Genomic DNA, 23,868 nt, shown 5'->3' on the forward strand with positions numbered 1-23,868 from the left:
TGCTCCGCATAGACATCAGGTACAGCCCTCGGCTGTGCTACTGGCAGTTTTAGCTGATTTCCAACTGATATTTAGCAGACTCAAATTTCAACACACAAAAAGCAAACAGCACTCCAATATTGCAGCTGGAAGAGTCAGGTACAGAAAGTATTTAAGTACAGATGTGAAGCTTTAAGCACAAATTTGTTAGAACAATAGGTTTGGTATGCTTCTATCAACACAAACCCTTAATTCATGTGCCGGTCACACACGTTTTTAAGATCTGCTGCACTGTGTGCACATCCCCAATTACATTTCCACATTAGCAGCGAAGGGATGTCAGGAGCAGGGCTGCCTCCCCCAGCACACACACGCCTGTGCATCCCCTGAGCACCAGCGCAGTCCCTCTCTCCCCGCAGCACCTCCGCCCAGACCACGATAACCTTTCCAAGACAAACACTACCGCATTCCACATACCCTTACCAATTAAGGTGACCAGCCGGGTCTGGCTCTCATTAACTGCCTCTCCTACCATCTGCCAGCCAGATCTGTGTCACTGTATGTTCTTTTTCATGTTATCCCTCTTTTCTTATTACCCTGTTCTGCCTCCAAAAGGTTCTTGACCACAAATGCTTACAGGAGCAACAGCTCCCTCCTTCCACATAACCCGACAGACATTTCTACCATTTCTTGAAACTCACTAAAAAATTCCCCGTTCCTTTACCTGTCTAAAGAGCAGCAAAGGGACAGCTTGGCACTGGGAAAAAACGAGGGACGCTTCTGCCTTGGCACGTAGCTGCTTTTACAAAGAAATGCCTCTAGTTACTGCATTAAGGGTCGTGGACAGCAAGCAGTTTATTAGCAGCCATATTCATGTCTGTCTCCAAAAGTTTCCAACAACACCCAGCTAACCACCCACCCAGCCCTTTGATGGGTGACCCTTAAATAACGTGGGGTTTACATACAGCATGTGTCACAGTTGCCCTCAGGTACCGTAAGAAGAATCTGCAGCACATTATCAACTTGTCTCAGTATTACTGGACATCTTTGTGCAGAGACAGGCTTCAACAGATCTGTCTTCCCACCGCTGCCGCCTGGATTTATCCCAGCATGGTTGCTGCTGAAACAAGGCTAGAGGCATAAATATTTTAGCCTTTACATGACAGACAACACGAGCGCTTGGGAGACACATACCCTAAACACCCCAGCCGACTCTTATGTGAACTTCCTAGTTCTGCATATTTCAAATTTTGCCTCCCGCTCTGCGCCCAGTACTGTTAAAGGTGTCACCCTGGACTCCTTGTAGACAGCCGGGGTTACAAACGGCTTCTCTGCTCACAACAGTTCAAAGGTGCTCTGGTTCTTAACACAACGTTCAGATGATCACTTAACACAAGAGCATCAGAAAGTACATACACTTGTTAAGCATCACTGAGGCTTAGTGATAAGATACAGTACTGTTTTATATGGGATCACAGTTTAAATCCTAGCCCTCTTGACTTCACATTTATTGAAGGCAGTCCTATTCTGTACAACGCTGAGCATATAGTGTAACTCTGGGAACCACAGCTGTGACTTAGTTAATGATCTCAATAAATCCTACTTAAGCAGAGACAAGAAGAGAATTATGCAAATGACTATTTCTGTACCACATGTACTTGATAACTGAAGACATACCAAAATAAGCTTCAGCATACAAACACCAATACTTTTTCAACAATACTTTGGAAAAATACGCGAGAGGGGGAACAGCTTACAGGATTTTATTTCAGAAGAGCCATAGTTGCAGAACATTTATTACAAAGTAATGTAAACATAGAGAAGGCAGACGTACAAAGAAAAAAGAAAAAGAAAGATGACAGATTTTTCAAATACAGCTGTGAATGTGACAAAGACTTACTTTTCTGACCAGACTCTCCTGAAACATTATGATTAAAGTCTCAGTACAAAACCGCTGCTTTCTCAGCACACGCATCAGACGGTCACACTTGGCAGCTAGACAAGACGTCTTCCATCAGTCTCTTGTAGGCCCAGGCATCGCCTTTGAGCCTTTGTCGTCTGATACCCACTAGTTCAGTGTTACTCAGTTGACACACTTCTAACTCAAACTTCATAGTGACTTCGCCAAAATCTGACCGTGTTTGACATTTCAGGGTATACCTGTACAAAACAAAGGAAAAACAGAATAATCATTGAACTGTTTAATGCTTGTTTTGCAGTGCAATTTTGGATTAATGAGAACACTTTACAGAAGTTATCCCATTGCTATTCAGAACATAGGGAAACACCCCAGAATTTTGTGAACCAAGAGCTTTGAATGCTTTAGTCCCAGAACACTATCGTCATGCCCAAGTACTGACATGGAGCACCAACGTCCTACCCAGCCATAGGCACCACTGCTCGACACAGACCCTCGTTGTCTGCGTGCAGAGCTGGAAGGCCGGAGATGTTCCCACATTTTTCCTAGACAAGACTGCTCTCCTCTCTGCAGAGGCACGGCTGCTGAGAGGCCACTTACAGCTCAGCTGCTGTGAAGAGTGGAAAAACTGAATCTGAAGTTTAAAGTCACTACAATGGGAGAAGGCGCCCCTGTGCAGTTCAGAATCTTTCCAGAGTCTGAGCTTGGAGATGCGTCAGAGGTTGAAGTATACTCCGACATTCTACATCTAAATATTCAAGAACTTTAGAAAATGCATATTTATAAGTGAGCACAACATTTTTTTCATGCATTGGGAAATGAGGAAACAGACATTAAGTATGATCAGAACTGGGAACCCATCCTGCTGTCAGCACCTTACTCTAGTTAGCAAATCCTACCAGTTAAAATATGCTTACACAGCAGTGCGGATTCTGTGCAGCTTTTAAAATATACTGATCTCTTGGCTAAATGCTCATATGTTTTAACTGCCAAGAATGAGGGTTAAAGGTATTCACACTATATCCCAAAGTGGTCCGATTTGGTCATGTGACTGTACCCTAACAAACCTTTCATGTGTACAATTTCATGAGACACGGACAAAATTCACGTGAGACTTCAAGAGCTGCCTCAGTGTTTCTACCTGTAAAGTGCTCTGTAAGAGCGCACTTAACAGTGTTTTGCATTGGGTGGAGAAGTTTTATTGCACACATTAGTTTCGTGTTCTGTACACTTTCTATAAAATTATTGTATTTTACAGGGTGAGGCTGAGAAAGTTTAAATTAAAGTTTAAGATTAAATCGCTTTATCAAGGATTGGAGTATGGACTAGTTAGACAAATACAAGTTGAAGTCACCATATTTTACACTTACCCCTTCTGAACATGTTCCACATGCTTCTTTGAAAGAACAGCAATTATTTCATTCAACAGTTGGTCTGGATTCAGTAGCTGAGTAGTGGTAACATTACAGTGTGCCTAAAAGTAGTCAGCTCATCAAAATAAGAGTTAAGATAAGAAAAAAAAAAGTCTTTCTCCTAAAACTGAAGACATTATGAAAAGTGTCCATAAAGAAAGCTTTGGAACAGCTAACTACAGTGAAAAAAGCTCCAACTTTGCAATATTATCATAATTAAGACATTGCAGTAGCAGGAGGAACACTAAACAACAACTGCTGGACAATTAAGATCAAAGCATGTCCAAACTATAATCCATCATAAAATCCAAAGTGGCAGCGATGGGCCAAGGCAGGACTGAGGCTGCTCGCATATGTCTATGCATTAGAAGTCCTGCAGTAGCCAGAGGCGACTGCTGGGGAGGACCCCAGACGACAGCCACACGGCTGTGCTTCGAGCCCCCTGCTGCACACCCCACCGCTGGGAGATTGCCAAGACCGTGTTTCCAAGCTGAGCCTGTGCACTTCTGACGTACAAGGAACACGCATGGCACCACACGACTTTTCTAGGATTAAACCATCACCATATTTAAAGAGAAAAGGCAATTTACTACTCGTAAATTTACTGTTGTACTGTTGCTTCCTTTTATGTAAGTTTTTTTCCAGCAATCATACCTTAAGTTTCCTTGGACAATCCCTAGTGGATCGTTTCTTTTTGCTTGGCGTAAGCATTGTGATCACTTTATCTAGGCCTCTTTCAAGACTTCCGAATATTTTGGCTTTTCTCTTCTTTTGGCTGCTATTCACATGAGCTATGTTGAGATCTAATTCCACTGAATCACACCTGTTACATGAACAATGTAATCTGTTATTTTTCCTCAGTGTTTAGAAAGTAGTTACTTAAGACATCATGCTAAAATATTACCAGACCTGTAAGAACGAAGAAAACCACACCAAGTGGAGTGTATTATGAGAGTTTCTGTTTGAAGGTCAGTTCAGATTTAAACCCAGAGATGTATACAGAAACTGCAGCTCTCTAGGGAACTGGAATAAAAAGGAACTTACATTATGGAAAATAAGAATATATTCTGAAGATAACTGAGTTACGTAGTTTTAAAACTTTTCTCTGCCTTCAGTGAGTGTAGGAAGAGGTTTTAGGAAGGTTCTTGCCAAGAGAATGGAAATAACAGCTTGCTGTTGTAACAAGGCTCCCTAGGCAGCACATGGATTAAGGTAGTCCTGCTTTAAATCAGAAGTGTACACAAATAACTGGACATTTACCTTGTTTTGGGAAGAACCTCAGCTGCTCTCAGTTCATCTGCGTTTGCTGGGTTTGTGGGTTTCTTAATTGGGGTGACTGCAGTGAACTGCCTCTCTGAAAGAAAGCATCCAAGCCAAAGCAGGTACGTTTTCGCATAAAGGATTTTCCCTTCTTCAGCAAGGATTTCTCATGATTAATAATTTATTTCTAAAATCACCCCCCTTTTCTATCTCAGGTCTGTACCTTCAGAATGATAAAATATGTTTTTAATATAACAATACAACCCCTACTCTACAAAGAAAAACAGTGACTGATTTCCCCAGGGCTGTACAAGACAAGCGTTAGCGCGACCAATGCAGTTCAATGTTAGAAATTTGGAAAGGAAGAGGATTAGAATTGCTTTCTTGCTCTGCCACTGGTCCCAGAATAAATACTGAGCAATTCACTGTGTCGAATAGTTGCGTTCTTCACCAAGGCATTTCCCTTCTACAAAAGGTGTGAGTTTATATAGCCACATTTAATAATACACACTACATAACAGCCTAACAAGTTCTACTGACCACACATTGGCAGAGTTACACAGAGTATGTTTTTGAACATGCAGAAACAAACAAAGTGAAGCAGTCAATGAGTTGTTCCAGTTAAACTCAACTTTGGCGTCCAAAATTTCGGCTCTCTAGAGAACTGCACGTGGCCCCAGACAATGATGATCTCGAAATTTCCAATGGACACTTCCACTTCTCTATCTCTAAGAAAGTATTAATACTACCTTTCCTGAATCAAAAGTCTTTCAGTGAAAGAAAGAATTAGCTTTCAATTGTTTAATCCTCAGAAATATCTCATTAAAATGGGCTAAAACAGTGTTTCTGCATTTCCCATTTCAGAAAGAGGACCTACTTTTGCTTTTTCAACTGACTGTGAAGTCAAACTTCACAAGTTACTGCATATAATCTTAAGACAAAAATCAAACTCGGGTAAACAACCAGTCTTTGTAGTGCACTTCCTTAAATCCCTCACAAAGGACATCATTGAACAGCAGTATGTCCAAGATCCCTTACAACTTGAATCAACCTGCAAAGACTTATTGTTTCTGACCAATGTTCCTTAGCATCTGGAACAGAAGAGTCTCCTACTGTAAGGAGTCCTCGGCATCTGAAGGATCCAGTTGGCATTTACAGTGCAACAGCAAAACTTTTATGTTGATGGTTGAAAGGAATCAGGATCCATCGATTTTCGTAAGAATGGACTAGACGGGCTGAGTACAGAAATTCCTGGTAACTCAAAAGCTGACACAATTTAGATAGATTTCTGTGGTCTGTGACCTAGCCAAGATCTACACATTGTTAAGTATTTTCACTGCCACACTGGACAGTCACTATGAAAACACTGATAACACTACCATAAAAGAAATCCAAAAGTTAGATTTCTCTTAGAAGCAGCAATAAAAGCAGACTTGACTAAAAGTATACCTTTCTTTTCCCTCAAGGTAATACCAAAGAAAAAGCAGAACATTGAGGAAATTGCGTTCTCAGCCTTCATGGAAAAGTGGAACCAGACGCAAGTTTTAGAAACACATCACTGCCTCCCTATCAGAGCACACCAAAAGACACACACATGCCATACCATAAGCAGCAATGACTTCTGCAATTAGCATGAAAGTAACCAGCCCTGATGTATGGTTAAACCTCTTGCAGCACTTTACCAGACGTACTACAAGAACCAGGCTGGTGAATATGGCAAAAAAGAGCTCAGTATTCCAGAAACAGATGTGTTGGATACACAAGTATTATGTTCACATTTTAATTTACAATAATTTCTAAGCAACATATATGTTTTAAGTTTTCATGAGTTACATTCAACGTACCTTTGAAGGCAGGTGCCTGAAAGGGTATGGTTTGTACTTGCGTCTCAATCTGACTCTTTGCAAAATAAGTTGTTGGAGCAGGAAGCGCAAAGGGCATTTCATTTCTTAAAGCTGACTCTCTATCAACATTCTCTTTGTTTTTGTGCTTCTTTGATGCCACTTTTCTTGTCACTGGAGTTGACAGTGTGAATTCTGTACCATACAGTTGAGCATCATGCCTTGAATGCTATGAGAGATGTAACAAAAAAAAAAAAAAAAAAAAAAAAAAGACATCCTTTCCTGTATTCTGATCACATTCAGCAATGTTACAGAGAAGGAAATTATAAAATTGAAGCGGCTTAACAATACCATACAACACTTGCCTATTGAGCAAAATAGTTAAAAACTCCTCAATACTTCCAATTCCACTTATAACTTGCTAATAAACATCAAGTAATTTGCCATTTATCTGCTCTTCCACATTCTTCAGCTTGCACATTTAAGACTACTCCTCACCAGCTCATATAAACAGAGCTAAGAATTTTCATGTGGTTTAATTACATAATTATAATTGGTTCATCGGATTTTCTTGTCCAGTACAGACAGGTTGAACTTCTTCAAACTTGTCCAGCTCTAGCCTACCTCCAAGATCTTGTTTGCTGTACCTTATTGTTTTCCCCATCAGTTTTAAAATCCTCACTGCCTCATTTACTATTCCTTATGGTTTTTATGTAAAAAAAGTGTCAAAGCTCAAGTTTTCAAACAAATCATGACCTACAGCTGGAGGAAGCCACAATTTATATTCTTCTATATATTTAAAAATATTTCTTTAGTCCGTTTCTAACAGCTCTCGGCTGGGGTCCACCAAACATTTAAATACGTAATAAGTTTTATGTACAATGAGAATAAGATTTTTTGCATTAAGAATAGTATATCTTTTTTTTTTTTTTGAAGGAACTAGTATTTATTCTTTAAACACCTGCTTTGTTCTGCGAGTATTTAGAATAAGTTCTTCTAACGGAGACTGTTGAAACAATGAAGCTTCATCAGGAAATTCCATGGATCCAAATGCACGTCGCACTCCACCGCAGTCTGGCACATCTTCATGTGTCCTAGCTTTTTCCGACTGAAAAGAAAGATTCAGTTGAGATTCCACTGCACTACTAAAAGGAAGATTTCATCAGAAAAGTGTCATTAAAATCTAAATCTTATTTCCTTCTGAGTTCCTAATTATGGTTAACAGCTAATGGATGTTCCCATGCCAGTGGCTTAAGTTTTATAATATGGATTTTAACATTGTCATTGTGAATTTACCATTTGTATCAAAAGCAGATGTGAAATTATTCTCAAGCATAACAACTCATCTTTCATGATGTCTGTCAAGAAGAGAATTGACTCACAAAAAATACCTTCATTTGATTTCAAGACTTGGACCACAAACTCTTTAACAAGAACCAAATAACAAGCTGGAAAGAACCCAAGAAAAGAATGCAGTGAAGTCTGAAACAGGGCCAGATAAAGGTAAATACATTACATCCAAAACATGATTACGGAATCTGCAACTGTCCTCAAACTAGCATTCAGAAGCCTTAATTTAATTGCTAGCTCTGGAGAAAAGTTGTCATTTATTAAATCACAGGATTCAGAACTTCAGTCAAGACTGCTAAACTTCATGGCTCGCACCACATACAATCAGACGTATACCACAGCATCCTTAGCTTCTAACACCTTCTGTTATCTTCAGGAAACTCTTCAGAAGGACCTGTTTCATACCACCTCAGTGAAAATGCAGTTATTCTAAATTATCAGTCCTCAGTGGGAATGGATACCATTTTAGGAAGGTATGTTCTGCTGTCAGGTAAGTTTCTCTCGGCCTATGATGCAGGATATTGCAGTGAACAGATCTCACTGCTACTGGAAAAGAAACAAAGCTTCCTGGTATGCTACCAGACCTGCTACAATGACTAACTAAACAGCCCTTTGCTAGCTACAGCCAACAAGCTAACAGCCTGGTATTGTAGTTGAAATCCCATTCCATTGCAATATGAATGACTGAATGGGATTCCTTGGTTACCGTGTTCCGGGTGAAATCCAGACCACGGAGAATATTTTTGGAATATCCTTCTACATCAAATTGCTTGAAATAAGGCAGTATTGCCTTTGTTATTTATTGCCCTTCAAGTACAAGCTTGTGCCATCAATTTAAGAAACTGGCAACGTTAAAGGTTCTGTTTGCTGGGTTGCCTTCACATTAGACCAGCTCTAGCCAGAGAACTTTGCTGGTTGGATTTGCTGAAACAATCCAGTTGATAATCACTCATGGTATCTACATGCGGGTAAGTGAAATGTGTCCCGAGAGCTGTAGGAGGACTAATGCATTGTTCATTGTGAAAACAATGTCTGCACAATCATCTGTGAAGGCATGATGCATGTATTAAAAATAGCAGCATTAGCCAGATGAATTTACCTATGACACCACTAGAGATGAAGTAACTTCACAGCATCAGCGCTACTGAACCTAGAGAACCTCCACCTTAAAGTCATCTGAGTGTAGAAGACTAACCCACCATGATTATAGAAAGCACATTATGCATATTCAGCAACACTTATGATTCATGATCTGTTATGCAGCTTTGGTAATCTTAGAATTCTCATCTGTGTTTCCAAGCAGTTGTATGAGTGACCTGAAGTAAATCAGATGCATGAGAAAGTATTTATTCTGAGCACTTGTCTCTATGCGGAGAATAGCACATTCAGACAGCTATTTAACAATTTTAAACCGACGTCTACAGTTCAAGGGGGAAGGGTTAATGGGAAGCCTGCAATTTTACCAAATGTTTTTGAGTTTGTCAAACATAGATGAGCGTCACCAACATCACATATAGCTGCACTTTATGCCGAATTGCTTGCAATTTCATGTAACTTCAGACAAGCTCTGAAGTGCCCTATTTGGACTCTGCTACCAAACCGCAGGAACAGAAATTACTGTAAGATACACAAAATCACCTCAGAATCCAATTCATTAGAAAAACATTAGCAACATGTTTCCTGTATTAAAAATAAACAGAATGCTCCCTGGGATTGTGTTCTGAAAGGAAACAGATGAGGAAGGAATGGTTCTCTCCCCTTTGACCATCAGCTCATGTAGTGTTCATGTCATCTCAAAGTAGGCTGCCCAGATGACATGCCAGGATGTTTCAGAAGACTTTCCTTAGTAAGCCATGCTGAATGCAACCAGCAAGGTACAAAAATATTTAGAGACAAATATGAAAAAGTGCAGTAATAAGTTAGGCACCATAGAGGAAAATCTGGAATGATCACGGAGGCCAGACACTGGGCAATTTTAGTCCATTTCTGTGAGTGGCCAAGGGGACATTCTGTGCAGTACTCATAATGCACCACGTCCTCCCAGAGAGTCATTCCAGTAATTGCAATTCAAGAAGCAGCCCAGCTCGCTAAAACACGTTAACGAGGAGATTGAACTGTTTAATGACCAAGACTTTGGCTGACCACACACATGGTCTCTTACTGATGTTGTTGTAGTTTAACCCAAACTGGCAACTGGGACCATGCAGCTGCTCACTCACCACCCCTATTCCCACTGAAGAATGGCAGGGAAAAGGAGGGGAAAGGGAAAAGGGCAAAAAAAACCAAACTAAACCACTTGTGGGTTGAGATAAAGACAGTTTAATAGAACAATAACGGAAAAGGAAAATAGCAACAACAACAACAGTAATAATCCAGAAGTCACTCTCACTGCTCAGTGAACTGTCACCATCTTGAGCAGTGATCACAGATGCCCCCCCAGCCAACCCCCAGTTATATTCTGTACTGTAGCCAGCATGCTCGATATATTCCACTGGCCATTCCGTTGTTCTGCCTATATTCCCTTCTCAGCTTCCATGGGAAGCTGAAAGGAGTCCTTGAAAAGCATAAACATTGCCTAGCAACAACTAAACCAATATGTATTGTTGACATTCCTTTCAGGCAATCACTAGAAAGAAAGTGAACTCTTTCCCAGCTGAAACCAGGACATATGTTTAGGGCACCCAGACTGTTTGTCCAAGCAGAGCTTTGTTAATGCAGAGCAGCACTTTAATCAGTATGTTGTCCTGTTGAATTCAAGAACTTACCTCAAGGCCTGCCGCTTGTGATGTACTGGCATGTTCTGTTAGACATGGAACACTTAAGCGAATACACTTGCCGCGAGCCTTCTTGGACTGAAGCAAGAGATATGTTGCTGATATTTGGTCATATTTCCACTAGGGAAAAAAAAAAAGTTTTTATTTTTTAATCTCATCTTTGGAAACATTGTAAGCACAAAGCAAGCTCAGCCTTCTGAAAATTTCTGTTTCTGCAAGTTTTTCTACCTGATGTGCACCCCTAATGTTTGATCATCAAAAGTGTAATTTCAGACTTCAGTTGATTCACATTATGTGTCTGAGACCAAGAAACAGACTATGGTTGGTATTCTTTGCATGTTAGTTTGTAGTATGCTTGCTAGTGCCAAAACTAGTGCTAGTGCCAGAATCTGTCCACTGAAATGAAAGGCACAGCTATTAATTCAGTTTAGCCCATATTTCGACTCAGGTTTCTACTTTTTGGAAGTCCCTCCCCATTCTTCCCCCATGAGCGGCACCAAACTTTTGCATGATTTTCAGCACCTCTGATTGTGTGGGAAACATGGGTACAACGTTCGACAGGTTTGCAGCATAGTGCAACTAGTTATAATTAGTTATAAGGGATTAGAAGTCCTCCAGAGTATGCAAATACCACAAATCTATCTGGAAGGACTTTTCCCCTTGTAGACAGATTCAGATTATTTCCTATAATTGAAGAACAAGTAGCATTAACGCCACAAATCCATCTTAAGCATCACACATATTTTAAGTCTGTTTCTACTACAGCTACATGCAAACCCTAACAGTTTTTCCAAAGCAAAGAACTATGTCACTGCTACCATGTATAAAAAAGCCAAAAATTCCATTTCAAAGGAAAATTTTCAGATTAAGTTAAAGCTGGAGTACACATCATGTTTTAAGTCTCTTCTACAGCTTACAGTGTCATTGCTTCTTACATTTGTACAACTGTTCTAGGATAAGTCAGTTCAACTTTTGCCATTTGTATTCAAAAGTGACTAAATGTATTTGCTTACTTTAAAAACTGTCAATAGTAACCCTCAAACCTGTATTTTATAGTCTGTCTGGGTGATGCTCTGATATTTTTTTTTTTCCACTCTTTTTTTTTCTTCTTCTCTTAGTTATTGAGCCATTCCAAGCAAAACTTAACCCAGCACATGGTTTCTGTTGTTAAACTACAGATTTTTTTTAAGTCTGTTTTGACTTTAAGAGAGATTCAGAAGGATTTTACCACAGTAGGAAATGACAATAAAGTTTAGGAAATATCACAAGTACAATTAAAGGAGGAAAAGGAAAAAAAAAAAAAAAAAACAAGTTCAAACTTCAGAACTGTAATTATAAGCTACAGCTAGATTCTGGAGTTTTGCAGAAGCTCCTTAATTCTGAAAAGTATTAAAAATTTCATAAGTGAGAATAAGTGAGCTTTAGTCTATTTACTGTATTACCGTAAATTACCGATATGTACTTCTTACCTCTGATATTAATTTTGATATACTCTCCCTGCTCTGTTTATGGAACACAGAAAGCTCTGTTACGCAGTCCTCATCAAGATGTCTCAGCTGCAAGAACATGACGGATGTTGAAGCGTGAGCCTTCCAAGTTGTCTCATAATCCACATCTGACTATGACACTGCCGTGAAACTCAGTGGGCTGAGTCAATAATCAACCATGATTTTAGACCTTGTATCTTAAATAATTAGCATCATAGCTAAATATTGTAGGGAACAGACTGAAAGAGTCATACAAGTTCAACAACTTCACAGTCTGGCCCCTCCTTCATGAGAGGTGGCGAATTCAAATAAGAAAGCCTGACAGCAGATGAGATTTTTACTAGAATGGAAGCTACACTTCCATCTCTCCTTAAATATTCAAAGCTATCAAACATGCACATTTTTCTAGAGCCGGTTAGGACTGATGCCGTGAGCACAGTAAAACTGCTCTTTATCTAGAGAAACAGTGGCATCCAGTGGCCAAAGGGAGGCATTGGCCGCAAGCATGCAGGAACTTCCCAGTACTTGCTACTGACAGCTAGATTTTATTTTTTTCCCCTCTGCATACTACCTTAGTCTCTCACACTTGTAAAATAAGTGATAGACAGGATGAACATACTTTCAATGAGGTCAAATTTTCATTTGATCTATCAGTTTTCACTGAGGACTAGATACAAGATACACCATAATCATAACTAACATGCTCTCAAGAACATTTGCGTTTTGCTCCTTAAACAAAGTATTGACCAAGCAACCTGGAGAATCATCTGGTCATTCATATGCAAGAAACACTTCACATTTTGATGAGAAGTCTGTTATTTAGCAAGTTAAGCATCAGCTCTAGAATACAATGAAAACATTTGAAATTTCTCCTCAAGAGAAAGTAATAACATTTTTACAGCAAAAGGAACCAGAGAGGAACTATGGCCACCCCAAAGTTCATCTTTGGAGAAAAGTCTTCACTTCCCCATACTGCGAGGATAGTAGTAAATCGGTAAAGATTATATTAAATACTTCAGTATTCATGGGACAAGTGTACTTACTGGGTATTTACTTTGCCACTGAACAGCATCAGAATAACCTTGCGTGAGCCAAGGGTGATTTAAAAGATGCTTAACTGTAATCCGCTTCTTTGGGTCCACCTAGTGGGCAACAGAAATCAAGCTAATACTTAAATCATAGATAAGAACTGAAGAGACAGTTCGCCTTGTGCTCAGAATTCTAGGGAGGTTAGAAGTTTGAGTGGAAACCAACTGTTTCATAGCTTCACCAAAAGCAAGGTCAGACACGTGAGCTGTGAAGAGCAGTCATAGAACCTACAGTTAAAATAGATGTTCCAGGAATATGAAGCGATCTAGCTAATGCCGATGTAGCTCAAATGCATATTCAGTATGTTTAAATTCATTTATGAAACAGCTCTTATTTATACAGCACAATTGAAGACAACCAAATGCAGGCTGCTCCAAGACTTTGTTTAATCATTTAAATTTTGCTTAATTATTTCTACACCAAATCATTCTTCTCCCAGAATTTTCAGAAGGCAGCAATATTCATCTTTTCTTAAAAAAAATTGTGACGCTTGAGCTTCATGTTTAAACACTGAATGTTTTTGAAGTATTTAATCGACATAGTGTTTTGACCTACGCAATAGTACTTTATAGACCTGTTGAACAAAAGCAATACTTTTACCTGCAGCATTTGGTTAATCAGTAGTGTACTGCCAGGAGAGAGCCACTTTGGTATACTGTATTTTCCTCTCTGCAGAAAAGAAGAGGATTTAGAATGAACCTTGAACAGCTAGCTCAAAAGGAACTGCTAAATTACTTGGACCACAGCAACATCTGTATTTTGTCAAAACGGAAGAACAGCAGGCACGTGCAAACTTAGCTTCAGGAATGACTGGAGTAAATTTAATGGTAGTACTAAAACACAGCGGTAGTAGTAAGAAAAACGCTATGTTTGAATTATCAGCTGCAGTGTTCACCCACTCAGCTCGTGTGGCATTTCCACCTCAGTCCACTTCTGCAGCCAACCTGCTCCTTATCTCCTGCATTGTTTCCTCATACCACATTGATACTGAAGTGTTAGGAGTGCAAACACATTGGAGCATGAGTGACTGACATTAGCACTTTGAAAGGTGAATATTCATTGAAATCACAACTTTTCAGATGCTAAAAATAATCCTTTCTCAACACTTAGCTATTTTTCTCTTGAACAGGTTACACCTCGTGCTACAGTTTTGATCTCTCCCCATGCTGCAGGCAGGAAAAAGGTTACAGATCTAACAGGTAAGTTTCTTTCAATCCAATAATTTACTGTTTTTTTTTTTGTTTTTGTTTTTGTTTTGTTGGTGGTTTGTTTTTTTTTTTTAATTCTTGGCCAGAAAAAAGAAAAAGCGAAAAAGGCTTTCTGATTTGAGGTGCAACAACAGTACCTAAAAAACAAACTAAATTCACCATTAAGGATCATTAACTTGTCAATGAAAATTGAGAAAAATAAATGAAAATCATTAAACAGCCATTGTGAAATAACATAACTATCAATTTTTCATGGCAGTTTTCTTTCTACAAATAATTGCCTCAATAACAAAACAGTTGGTATTATATGCAACATACATTTCTAAGCAGAGTATGTATTGCTTTGTCACCACAGGCTAAAGAATTTAGGTTACATCTTTACAGACACTAATATGCTTTTTATAAATATTTTGTAGGCTGTTTCACAACACAACTTTACTCTGAAACTAAGACTAGTCAAGTAAAACATGTAATCTGCATTTTGTTTTTAATATACTGCTACAGAACATGAGACAAGGAAAAAAAAAAAAAAAAATCACATCTACTTGACTGAGGGCAATGCTGGAAGGTAAACAGCTTGCAGTAGCTACCAGGTGCATAACATCACACCACAGTTAAGTTTTGGGTTTTTTTGTTTTGTTTTTAAACAGAATTTACATCACATGTTCATTCAAAAAATAAAGGCATTTATTTAAGTATTCCCAAATGAAGACGTGGAGCATTCCATTGCATGTAAATTAATCAGATTCAAGGAGCAAATTACATTGACTTGGAACAATACTTCTGCATTGAGATGACAATAAATTTCAGGTTCTATAACGTGTGAAATTAAATTCCACAATAGTGCATAGGTGTACGCATTTCAAGCGATTTTCAGTTCGCAACCATGTAAAATTAGGACAAATTTGGAGCAGAAATAGCAAGCCTGCATCTTAACACCTGTGACATTATCAGTTTCCAACTGCACCCAGCCTAAGTTTTAAAACTTGGTTGTCTCAGTTCACTTACACAGGTTTCACTGGCCAACGTTCTGTCAGTCCAAACAACGCCGGTCCTAGTTCCTGTGCGTGTTGGACAACTATAACTATGCAGAAATCATCTTTGATGATCTTAAGATCTCTGTTACACATCTAAGCTCTCTGTTCACGTTTCAACTGTTGACAAGTCTAAGAGAATGAATACTTTATGAGCAGTTAGATCATTTACCAGGTTCTGCTTCTTGGCGTAATGACCAGCATAAAGCATTTTCTATCATCCTACAAAAGTATGCGTGGAACTGGACAAGTTCTCAATGTATACGAACCTTATGCATCAACAGCACAGTTCATACCACAAGCAGAGAGGGAAAGATAGCTCAAGTCTGTTTGACGACCTAGCCGATTCCCCTTTATAGCTATTTTACTGAGAAATTGCAAGTGCTTGCTAACATGATCTGGACAACACTCAGTCATATGGCTTAATTTTAGGTATTCCTGCAAGGAGCAGGGAGTTGGATTCGATGATCCTTATGGATCCCTTCCAACTTGAGATATGATTATGCAAGTAGGAAAGTCATATCATTTTAATGGTAACTGATGTGAATATTGGCACCTTTACACCATCTCTTTGGATCAGTTAGCAGAAGGAAAAAAAAAAAAAAAAAAAAGAGGGCAATAGCTTTTATCTGATCTTCTGTCAAGGTACTCAAGTCTACTCCAACTCCAGACTAAAAAGCCATGCTGTTTGATGAACTAATCCTGCACTTTGCAGAGCTCCGATTGTTGTACACCCCGAAAGCACTCCCTGTGTAGATTAGCTGTCACTTGCTTCCTACCAGAATAGCCCTTGAACACTCTCGAGGAGTTTTGGGGGGTTTGTTTTTTTTTTGTTGTTGTTGTTTTGGGTTTTTTTTGTTTGGGTTTTTTTTTTTTTTTTTTTTTTTAGACAGATCAGATTCTAGGTGAGAGAAAGAGAAAGAGGTAGAGGAAACCAAAGCCCTTGCCAACACAGCTACTCCTCATCGCACTCACTTACTGGAAGCTTTAACAACATACACGTTATGGTAGCTTAGAAGTGATTGGTTGAGGGGTGTGTGTGTGATGTAGAAGAGCAGCTGTTTAGCTGCATCAGGAGGAGCTTACAGGAAAAATGGAACCAATTACTGAATGCTATTACTTGCTATTTATTCAATTTTCTGTTGAATGTGTCGCACGTTTCCTCCTCATTTTGGAGAAAGAAAGCATAATAGCAGATGACGAATCCTGCTTTTGCTAGACATGATAATAGCTGATATTTAAGAACTTTATTTTCAGTAAATCAAATGACATGTTTGCCATTCTATTTCATACAACACAGGGAGAAACCAGATCAAGGCTCAGATACAAAAATCCAGCCCACCAGCAAGAAAACGCTTCTCCTGAGACTCAATTTCCTATCATAGTATAGGACCAAGCTAGACTACTGCAAAGGCCGACCAAAGATGGAAACAAATCCACAAAATATGGATGGAGAAAGTAGCAAAGTGCAATATCATTCAGCAGATATGCCTTTTCACACTACACGACTAGCTCAACAGGTTCTGCCATCAGCAAAGCAAAGGTCTCCCATAATGCGTAGCAATGTCTGCTCCCAGCGTGTTCTGGCACCATCAATACCTACCGTTATCTTCCTGTAGATAGCCACGAGACTGTTATCATCAAAGGGGAGAAAGCCACACAGTAGAGCATACAGCAGTACTCCCATGCTCCAAATGTCTGCCTAGAAGATAAAAATGAGTGGAAGTTCACAAATCTGATCTATCTAAAATGGTTTAGAGAGAGGTAATACTGTCCCCCTTTGGCAAAGCCCACGTACAACTCATGAAAAGTAGGCTCCTTAATTCTGGACAGAACTCTCACATTCCAAGTGAAAGCACACAACCCAAATTCAATTTTCAATTCACTCAAGCTACAGCATCAATATCCTCCACTTAGATCACCAAACGGCTGCATTATCTTCAATCTACAAGGATTTCACTGGCAAAAATGAAATCAAACTAATCACAAGGGATTTTGTATGGTAACATATTACTGACTATCACAGCTGTCAGCACAGTTGCAATCAACTTTAAAGCTCGACTGCTTCTTCTTCTATTTATATAGGCAGGATGAGGTCCATATGCCTCACAGTGCCTCATACTGTAACTCCAACTTAGACCGTACAGAAAAAGTAGACTTGAAAAGCACTGGGCTTCATGGAAAACAGAACAAAAAAAGAAAGCAGGAGTTAAAGGCCAAGGACAGTGGTGCAAAGAGGAAATGTAAGAGGAAAAAAAGACCGACTCCATCCAATGGCACAGCAATTTAGGAAGTTTGAGGAGATTGCAATTACAGCATTTTAGATGGATTGACACAGGCAGGTAGCCTTCGTCTGTTCTATACACAGAATCAAAGCTGGATGAACTCCACATTTTTTCTTCTCTCCAATTTTACTGCACTGCACAGTAAAAAGAGAGCAAGTTTTCATACACGAATTTCAAGCTAAAGACCGGCCTGGTAAAGCATACAAGATACTGAGACTGCATAAAAGTTTGCCACAAGGGCTGGATAATTAACAGAACAAATCGCTGCTTGAAAGAATGTGCAGCAGAAGGAAGGTGTTTAAGTTACAATTGTGTAGGGCACTTAAAATATAGAGCAACAAACGGAGATAGCAAAGGATTAGTCAGAGACGCATGATCTGTGGCCAAGAACCCCACGTGCTACTCCAGGCTGTGGCTGTCGAGGCTGGTCACACAGCTTCTGATTGCTACCTGGGCAGCGTTACCCGGTAGCAGTTGAGAGAGAAACTGAGTGAGCATAACTGAACCTCACCACCTTTAAAAACACGGGTTGGGGAAAAAACAACACTAAGCTAGAACTGTGCTACGTACCTCTGAGCCAATATATGCTTTGCCCTGAATCAGCTCTGGTGCTGCATAAGCTGGGCTTCCGCAGCATGTGTTCAGATGGTAATCGAGGCCACCCTAGAATAACACAGAAAAGCAATCACGCAGAAGCTCTCGCTTCATCTCAGCTTAAGTCTTCTAACAATGCCGTATTAGAGGCCTCAGAGGCTTCATGTTCCTCTGCTGCGCATCTACATTCACCTTACATCTTGCTTTGGTGTAATATATGGCTTCAATAGGCAAAAATGTCTAAGACCATGAGTATCCTACAAATGTTCAGACCCCAAGCTGCTCATTCACCTACTATCCTAGCAGTCTTTTCCGCAGCTCCTCCTCCGATAAGAATACTTCCCTTTGCACTGTGAAAAGAAGAGAGATGGAACTTGGGAAGAAGTGATCCAAGCCCTACTAGGCATGAGGCTAGCTGTTTATTTGTACCAATATTTAATGCAATAACTTCATGAAGAACAACTTAAAATACATCCTTATCAAAACCATGTTATTACTTTGCCCGGGCTTGGTGCTATAGTATCTTATTCTGATTTGCTTAGAACAAAGATGATGGTCTAGTAGAGAATCTTGCAGGCAGTCGAGACTAACTTGAGTAAAACTATCCGAGGACATGTAACTGGCTTTGGATCAGTAAGACCTTCTTCCCAATAAATTGTTTCTTAACAGCACTCACCTCACATGTGGAGCTGACAAATAGAAAGGGCACGCAGAAATCAATTTTAAACTCGGGAAAAAACTCAGTACAAGCATATGGAACCAGAAGATTTGTAAATGTAACTGGAATGAACTGTTGGATTTGATCCACAATCTCCACATACATACAAATCTTTTGAAAAGGACACACTATTGAAACTCATTAGGGAAAAATGCACACCGACATAAGCTTTGTATTACAGGCCTCTACAGTTGACAGCAGGTGCTATGCATACAAGATGACCTCTGCCTTAGAGGGTGATAAAAGGTGAAGTGTAAGGGGAGGAAATGATCTACAGTGTGGTCATAACATGCAGTTAACTGCTCTCTCACACAGTGAAGGCCCTACCAAGTAATTAGTGATTGGATGACAACTGTGCAAACAGCCTGAATTTAGGGTCTCCGGGCAAGTCTCTGCGTTGCACTCCGAAGGCACACCTGCAGCTTTTATGTGCGTGCAGTAGCCGATTTAGCTCTACTCTGTGAAAGCAACTGATACTCTTACCTTCGGCTTTGCACAAAGTCCAAAGTCTATCAGCTTCAAATTATGGTCCTCGTCAATCAGCAGATTTTCCTGTTAAAAGAGAAAGTGGTAATGAATGCTTCTATAACCTAAGTATCTAAAGCACCACATTTTCTTTCACCTTCTTTCTTCTTGTCGTTAGCAGCTATAATTTACCTAAAGCTCTCCTCTGGAGACTTTAAATTGGTTGTTCATGAACATATCCCATATTCCATATGGGGAATGCTAGTTCCTATCTGCTGAGAAGGCCCTGGTGGGGAAGGGGTTGATGGACAGCAAGCCAAATGTGAGGCAGCAGTCTGCTCTGACAGAAGAGGCAGCCAGCAATACCACAGACTGTATTAAAAGGCACACAGCTAGTACACTGTAGGAAGTTACTCTAGTCCTCAGCACAGCGACAACAGTGCCTCTGTCCCCCCAGCACAGGAGAGACATCAAGCTGAAGTCAGCTCAGAGGACGGAAACCCGTCTGTTCAGGGGGCTGGAGTGCTTGCTCAACGAGGAGAGGCTGAGGGAAAGAGCCTGTAGACAGAAAGACCCTGTTCAGCCTGTAGATGAGAAAGCTTCAGCAGAGACCTCACAGTAGCCTTTTAATACCTACAAGGTGGGCATGAAGACTGAGCATGTCTCTTCATGGCAGTGCATGGTGGGATAATGACAGACAACAGGCACCAAGAAAGGTTCAGACTAGAAATAAGGAAACGCCTTTCTCCTCGTAAGGACAATTAAGAACTGAACAGGTTACCCAGAGAGATTGTGCTGCCTCATCCTCAGGAGAGGTTGAAGCTATGAATGGATAAAGCCCCAAGAGGATTGGGGCTCCTGTGAGCAGGAGCTTCACACAGAGGCCTCTAGAAGCCAGTTCCCACCCAAGTTATCACAAGATCCTATGAATGTGTCAGCTCTGCAGCTACAAGCCAACTCCTTCAAAAAGGTACATACAATGCTTCGTTTGGGGAGAAGTTCTTTGGAGACAAAGATTTCATGAGCTGTCTTGAAAACACTTGTGTAATAAGAATTTGTTTTTCTCAGAGATGTCAGCATCTCTGAAAATGCAAATTTCTAAACTCTTCAATGAGAAACAGACCCAAGTCTTCCATTCCCTAAACCTATGCTTAAACTCTGCAATGACAGCAAAGCCACAGGATGGGCCCAGGAGTATGCATCTCCTCCTCCACCTTCTGTCTTGTCTCCACTTGTCTAATTTATTGGTGTCACTTTTTCCTTTGGTTGTGAAAACAGAACGGTTTGCACAACAGAGGGCACCTGAAAGACTCCCTCCAGGTACAAGACGGAATAGAAGCAATAACAAAAATGCCTAAGCAACATTCAAAGTCAGATCCATGTCTCTGCTGCACTCCCAGCTGGAGCGTGGTGTTCTGCTTCTCTTTCAGAGGAAGCTCCTTCCTCAGACACAGTCACATCCAGCTCAGCTGAGGAACATGGTGGCAAGTAGAAATAATGCTCTTTCAGAAGACGTGCTTACAGCTCTTTAGCTAACGAGAGAACGGAGAAGGCATAACTTACTCCAGCTCCTAGCGGAGAAATAAAAGTGGCTGTTCATTATGATTCGTGCAAAGCTGACTAGTGTTCAGGCTTACCGGTTTCAGATCCCTGTGGGCATATCCCTGACTGTGAACATAAGCAATCGCCGAAACAATCTGCCGAAAAAATACACGAGCTTCATCTTCTGAAAGGCGGTCCTTAGAAATTATGTAATCAAAGAGCTCTCCTCCCGGACAGTACTGGATGAAGACAGGAAAAAGAGAACACATTGAGAATACAGTAATGAAATCTAAACAACAAGAGCGTGGGACAGCAGCTAGAGGACACTCTTCCGTTCCCTCTGCTTTATCGCAGTAGTGCCCAAGTCGCCCCAAGTGTGCCCTGGGTCGGCACTGCAGCCTGACTCTTGCCTGACGTGTTGCAATGGATACCTCACACTAACCTCACAGGCGATACAAACTACCCAGGAGGTGACCACCACGCGGGAGTTCTGGGGCCCTGCATATCCTCCTGAGGCTATTATAAAAGAACTGAAGCGCAAGGTAGAATTAAAGTTATTTCAACTATTGTAAACAGTGGAGAGTGGCTTTTACAAGAAGAGAGAACATCTTACCAGCTTCATTTTTAAACTAAAGCATCTTGAACATGCTCATCATTGAGATAACGTTTTAAGAATTGTTTCCTTTGACCGCTATTATCATCTACTGCCACAGCTAAACCCGGGAACCTTTGCCATGGCAAAACCACCATTCCTTACCTCTAAGACCATGAACATTTTCTCGGATGTCTCTATCACGTGATACAACTGGCAGATATGCTGGTGGCTCAAGTTCTTCATGGCATCAATTTCTATTTTAACGCGAGGCAAGTCATCCTAAGAGACCACAACAGCAAGCTGTGAAATTGCCAACTGCTTTGACTTGTACCAGACTAAGGTGCAAGACAAAAGTTCACAGCACGTATACGACAGCATACAACACAACTGCTCAAACTCAACCCAGCAACAGCTCTGCCATTACTCCCCTACAGCTCTGGCACGTTGATCAGCACAACCCAGAGGGGCAGATGTAAAATAGGTGGTGTTCTCATCAGCATTCTGTTCAAATTCCTGTAACGATCTCTAACTTCCTCAATTTTACAGCCAGGGAACATCACCCTCTTCACAAGAGGGCACAATATTTGTGCTTTTCTAGGCAAATTCTTTCAAGTCTACAGCATCTGTCAATGCTCAACAGGACAAGCAGACAGCATTTCAACATGTCGCCCCCCCCCCCCCCCCCCCTTGAGAGCTCCACAAGAACAGCAGAAAATGCCTCCAACTTTTAAGTATCTTTCGGCTTACCCCAAGAGCAAGCTTGTCCATGATTTTTATTGCAACTTTTTCACCAGTGAGGAGATGTTGGGCAAGTTTCACCTTTGCAAACCCACCTAGAAGCCAAAAAAAGAGAAGTTTAAACCTCAGTGTGATGACACGCTTTCTTGCCTACAGTCTCACAGTTCCACTGGAGTACGGCGCATGCACGGTGGGCAGTGTCCTCAGTAGAGGAAGAAGCAGTCATTGACTGCTACCCGTCTGCTACAGTTACACTTTCAGAGCTCTGCCCCCCAAATACACACCCGAAAGGTGGCCCGTAGACTCTGCAGTAACAGTTAATCGACACTTCGATAAATACGAGAGCTGTTAGACAGATCGCACACCTCTCTTTGCATTCACAGACAAAGCCTACCTGTTCCTATCGTTTCAAATAACTCGTAGTACTTGAGAATTTCCTCATAGTCACCTAAAGCCATCGTGAGAGGAAGAGGGATCGGGCAGTTCTTCTCAGCACCTGCAAGGAGAGAGCGGCGGCGGCGTTTGTGCTTCTCCCCGCCAGGCAGAGGCGTGGGAACAGAAAGCACATTTGCTGCAGCTCCGGCGGGGCCGAGGGGGCGACCTGCTTCCGCTACCGACTGCTACACACCCAGCGGTGCATTCACCAGCCGAGTCAGCCCGAGCGCCCGCGGGCTCAGGAGACTACCGCCTGTCGGGGGCTCCTCGTTAACGCCTGGGAGCCAGAGCAATCGCGCCCCCCCCCTCCCTCCGCAGCAGTCTCCTCCGCAGGGCGACGAACGAGACCCAAGGAGACGCCGCAGCAGCGGCCGCCTCCTTCCGCGGGCCCGCGCGCACTGCCCGGCGAGAGGCGCCCAGCGCCCCCAGCCTTCCCAGGGCCCCACCGCCAGGGGAGCGGCCGGCGGCCACCCGGCCTCCGCCGCTGACCGGCTACGGGGGAGCGGGGACCGGAGGGTGAACTCACCGGCCCGGCAACTGCCTCCCGGCGCAGCCGTTGCCGTTCAAATCTCCTGCCGCAGCGCCCGCTTCCGGGCAGGACGCCCGAGGGGCCAATCACCGCGCAGCGCCTGACCGGAACAGGCGGGGACGCGCGGTGCATGACGGGAGGGAGGTCGAGACGGAGCTGGCGTTGCGGGTGCCGCCGTGGCGGGAGGGTCTGCGCTGCCATGCCGCTGCCGACGCCCCCGGTCCTGGCAGAGGATGGGCAACAGCTCCGGCTCCCGCCGGGAAGCCCGCCGCCTCCTACGGCGTGTGGGACCCGCGCCGCCGGGCCTGCCGCCACGCACAAGATGGCCGCCCGGCCTGCCGCCCCGGAGGGACGACGCCTCCCGAGATGCTGCGCGGGGTCCCCCTTCCGTTAGGTGAAGGAAGCGGGGAGGGAGGCGGCGGTTGCTGTCTGCAGGCCCGGAGTGACGGTCCGCTTTGGCTACACCCGGCCGTTCCCCTGCCGGCCCTTTGACCTCCCTGTGTACACACGTCTCGGCTTAAGGCCCCAAGCAAAAGAAGAAAAAGGGGGGGGCGGGGGGTAAAGATAGGTGGAACATCTTATTTCTGTAACTTGCCTGTCCTGTGGAGTCCTCCT

At 42.0% G+C, this 23,868-nt stretch overlaps 1 protein-coding gene across 1 annotated transcript; it reads right to left on the reverse strand.

The window, feature by feature from the left end:
* Positions 1-1,732: 1,732 nt before the first annotated feature.
* On the reverse strand, positions 1,733-23,279 carry MELK (maternal embryonic leucine zipper kinase). The gene is made up of 18 exons (XM_082497026.1): positions 23,251-23,279; positions 22,684-22,785; positions 22,299-22,384; positions 21,714-21,830; positions 21,052-21,195; positions 19,433-19,501; positions 18,208-18,300; positions 16,956-17,054; positions 13,711-13,779; positions 13,065-13,163; positions 12,004-12,090; positions 10,526-10,654; positions 7,372-7,518; positions 6,414-6,639; positions 4,570-4,663; positions 3,964-4,132; positions 3,268-3,371; positions 1,733-2,139 (listed from the first exon to the last, which is right to left on the reverse strand). The coding sequence occupies exons 2-18, from the start codon at positions 22,745-22,747 to the stop codon at positions 1,962-1,964; spliced, it is 1,974 nt and encodes a 657-aa protein (XP_082353152.1). The 5' UTR covers positions 22,748-22,785; positions 23,251-23,279; the 3' UTR covers positions 1,733-1,961.
* Between the last annotated feature and the right edge of the window lie 589 nt (positions 23,280-23,868).

The sequence above is a fragment of the Vanellus vanellus genome (genome assembly GCF_965231255.1).
Source record: "Vanellus vanellus genome assembly, chromosome: Z".
In the NCBI taxonomy this organism is placed as follows: domain Eukaryota; kingdom Metazoa; phylum Chordata; class Aves; order Charadriiformes; family Charadriidae; genus Vanellus; species Vanellus vanellus.

Coding starts and splice junctions, on each gene's coding strand:
- MELK (XM_082497026.1), bottom strand. CDS start 22,747: ATGGCTTTAGGTGACTATGAGGAAATTCTCAAGTACTACGAGTTATTT. Junction 18,301..19,432: donor GACTTTGTGCAAAGCCGAAG/GTAAGAGTATCA, acceptor GTGTTATTCTAG/GGTGGCCTCGATTACCATCT. Junction 12,091..13,064: donor AGTGGCAAAGTAAATACCCA/GTAAGTACACTT, acceptor ATGTTCTTGCAG/CTGAGACATCTTGATGAGGA.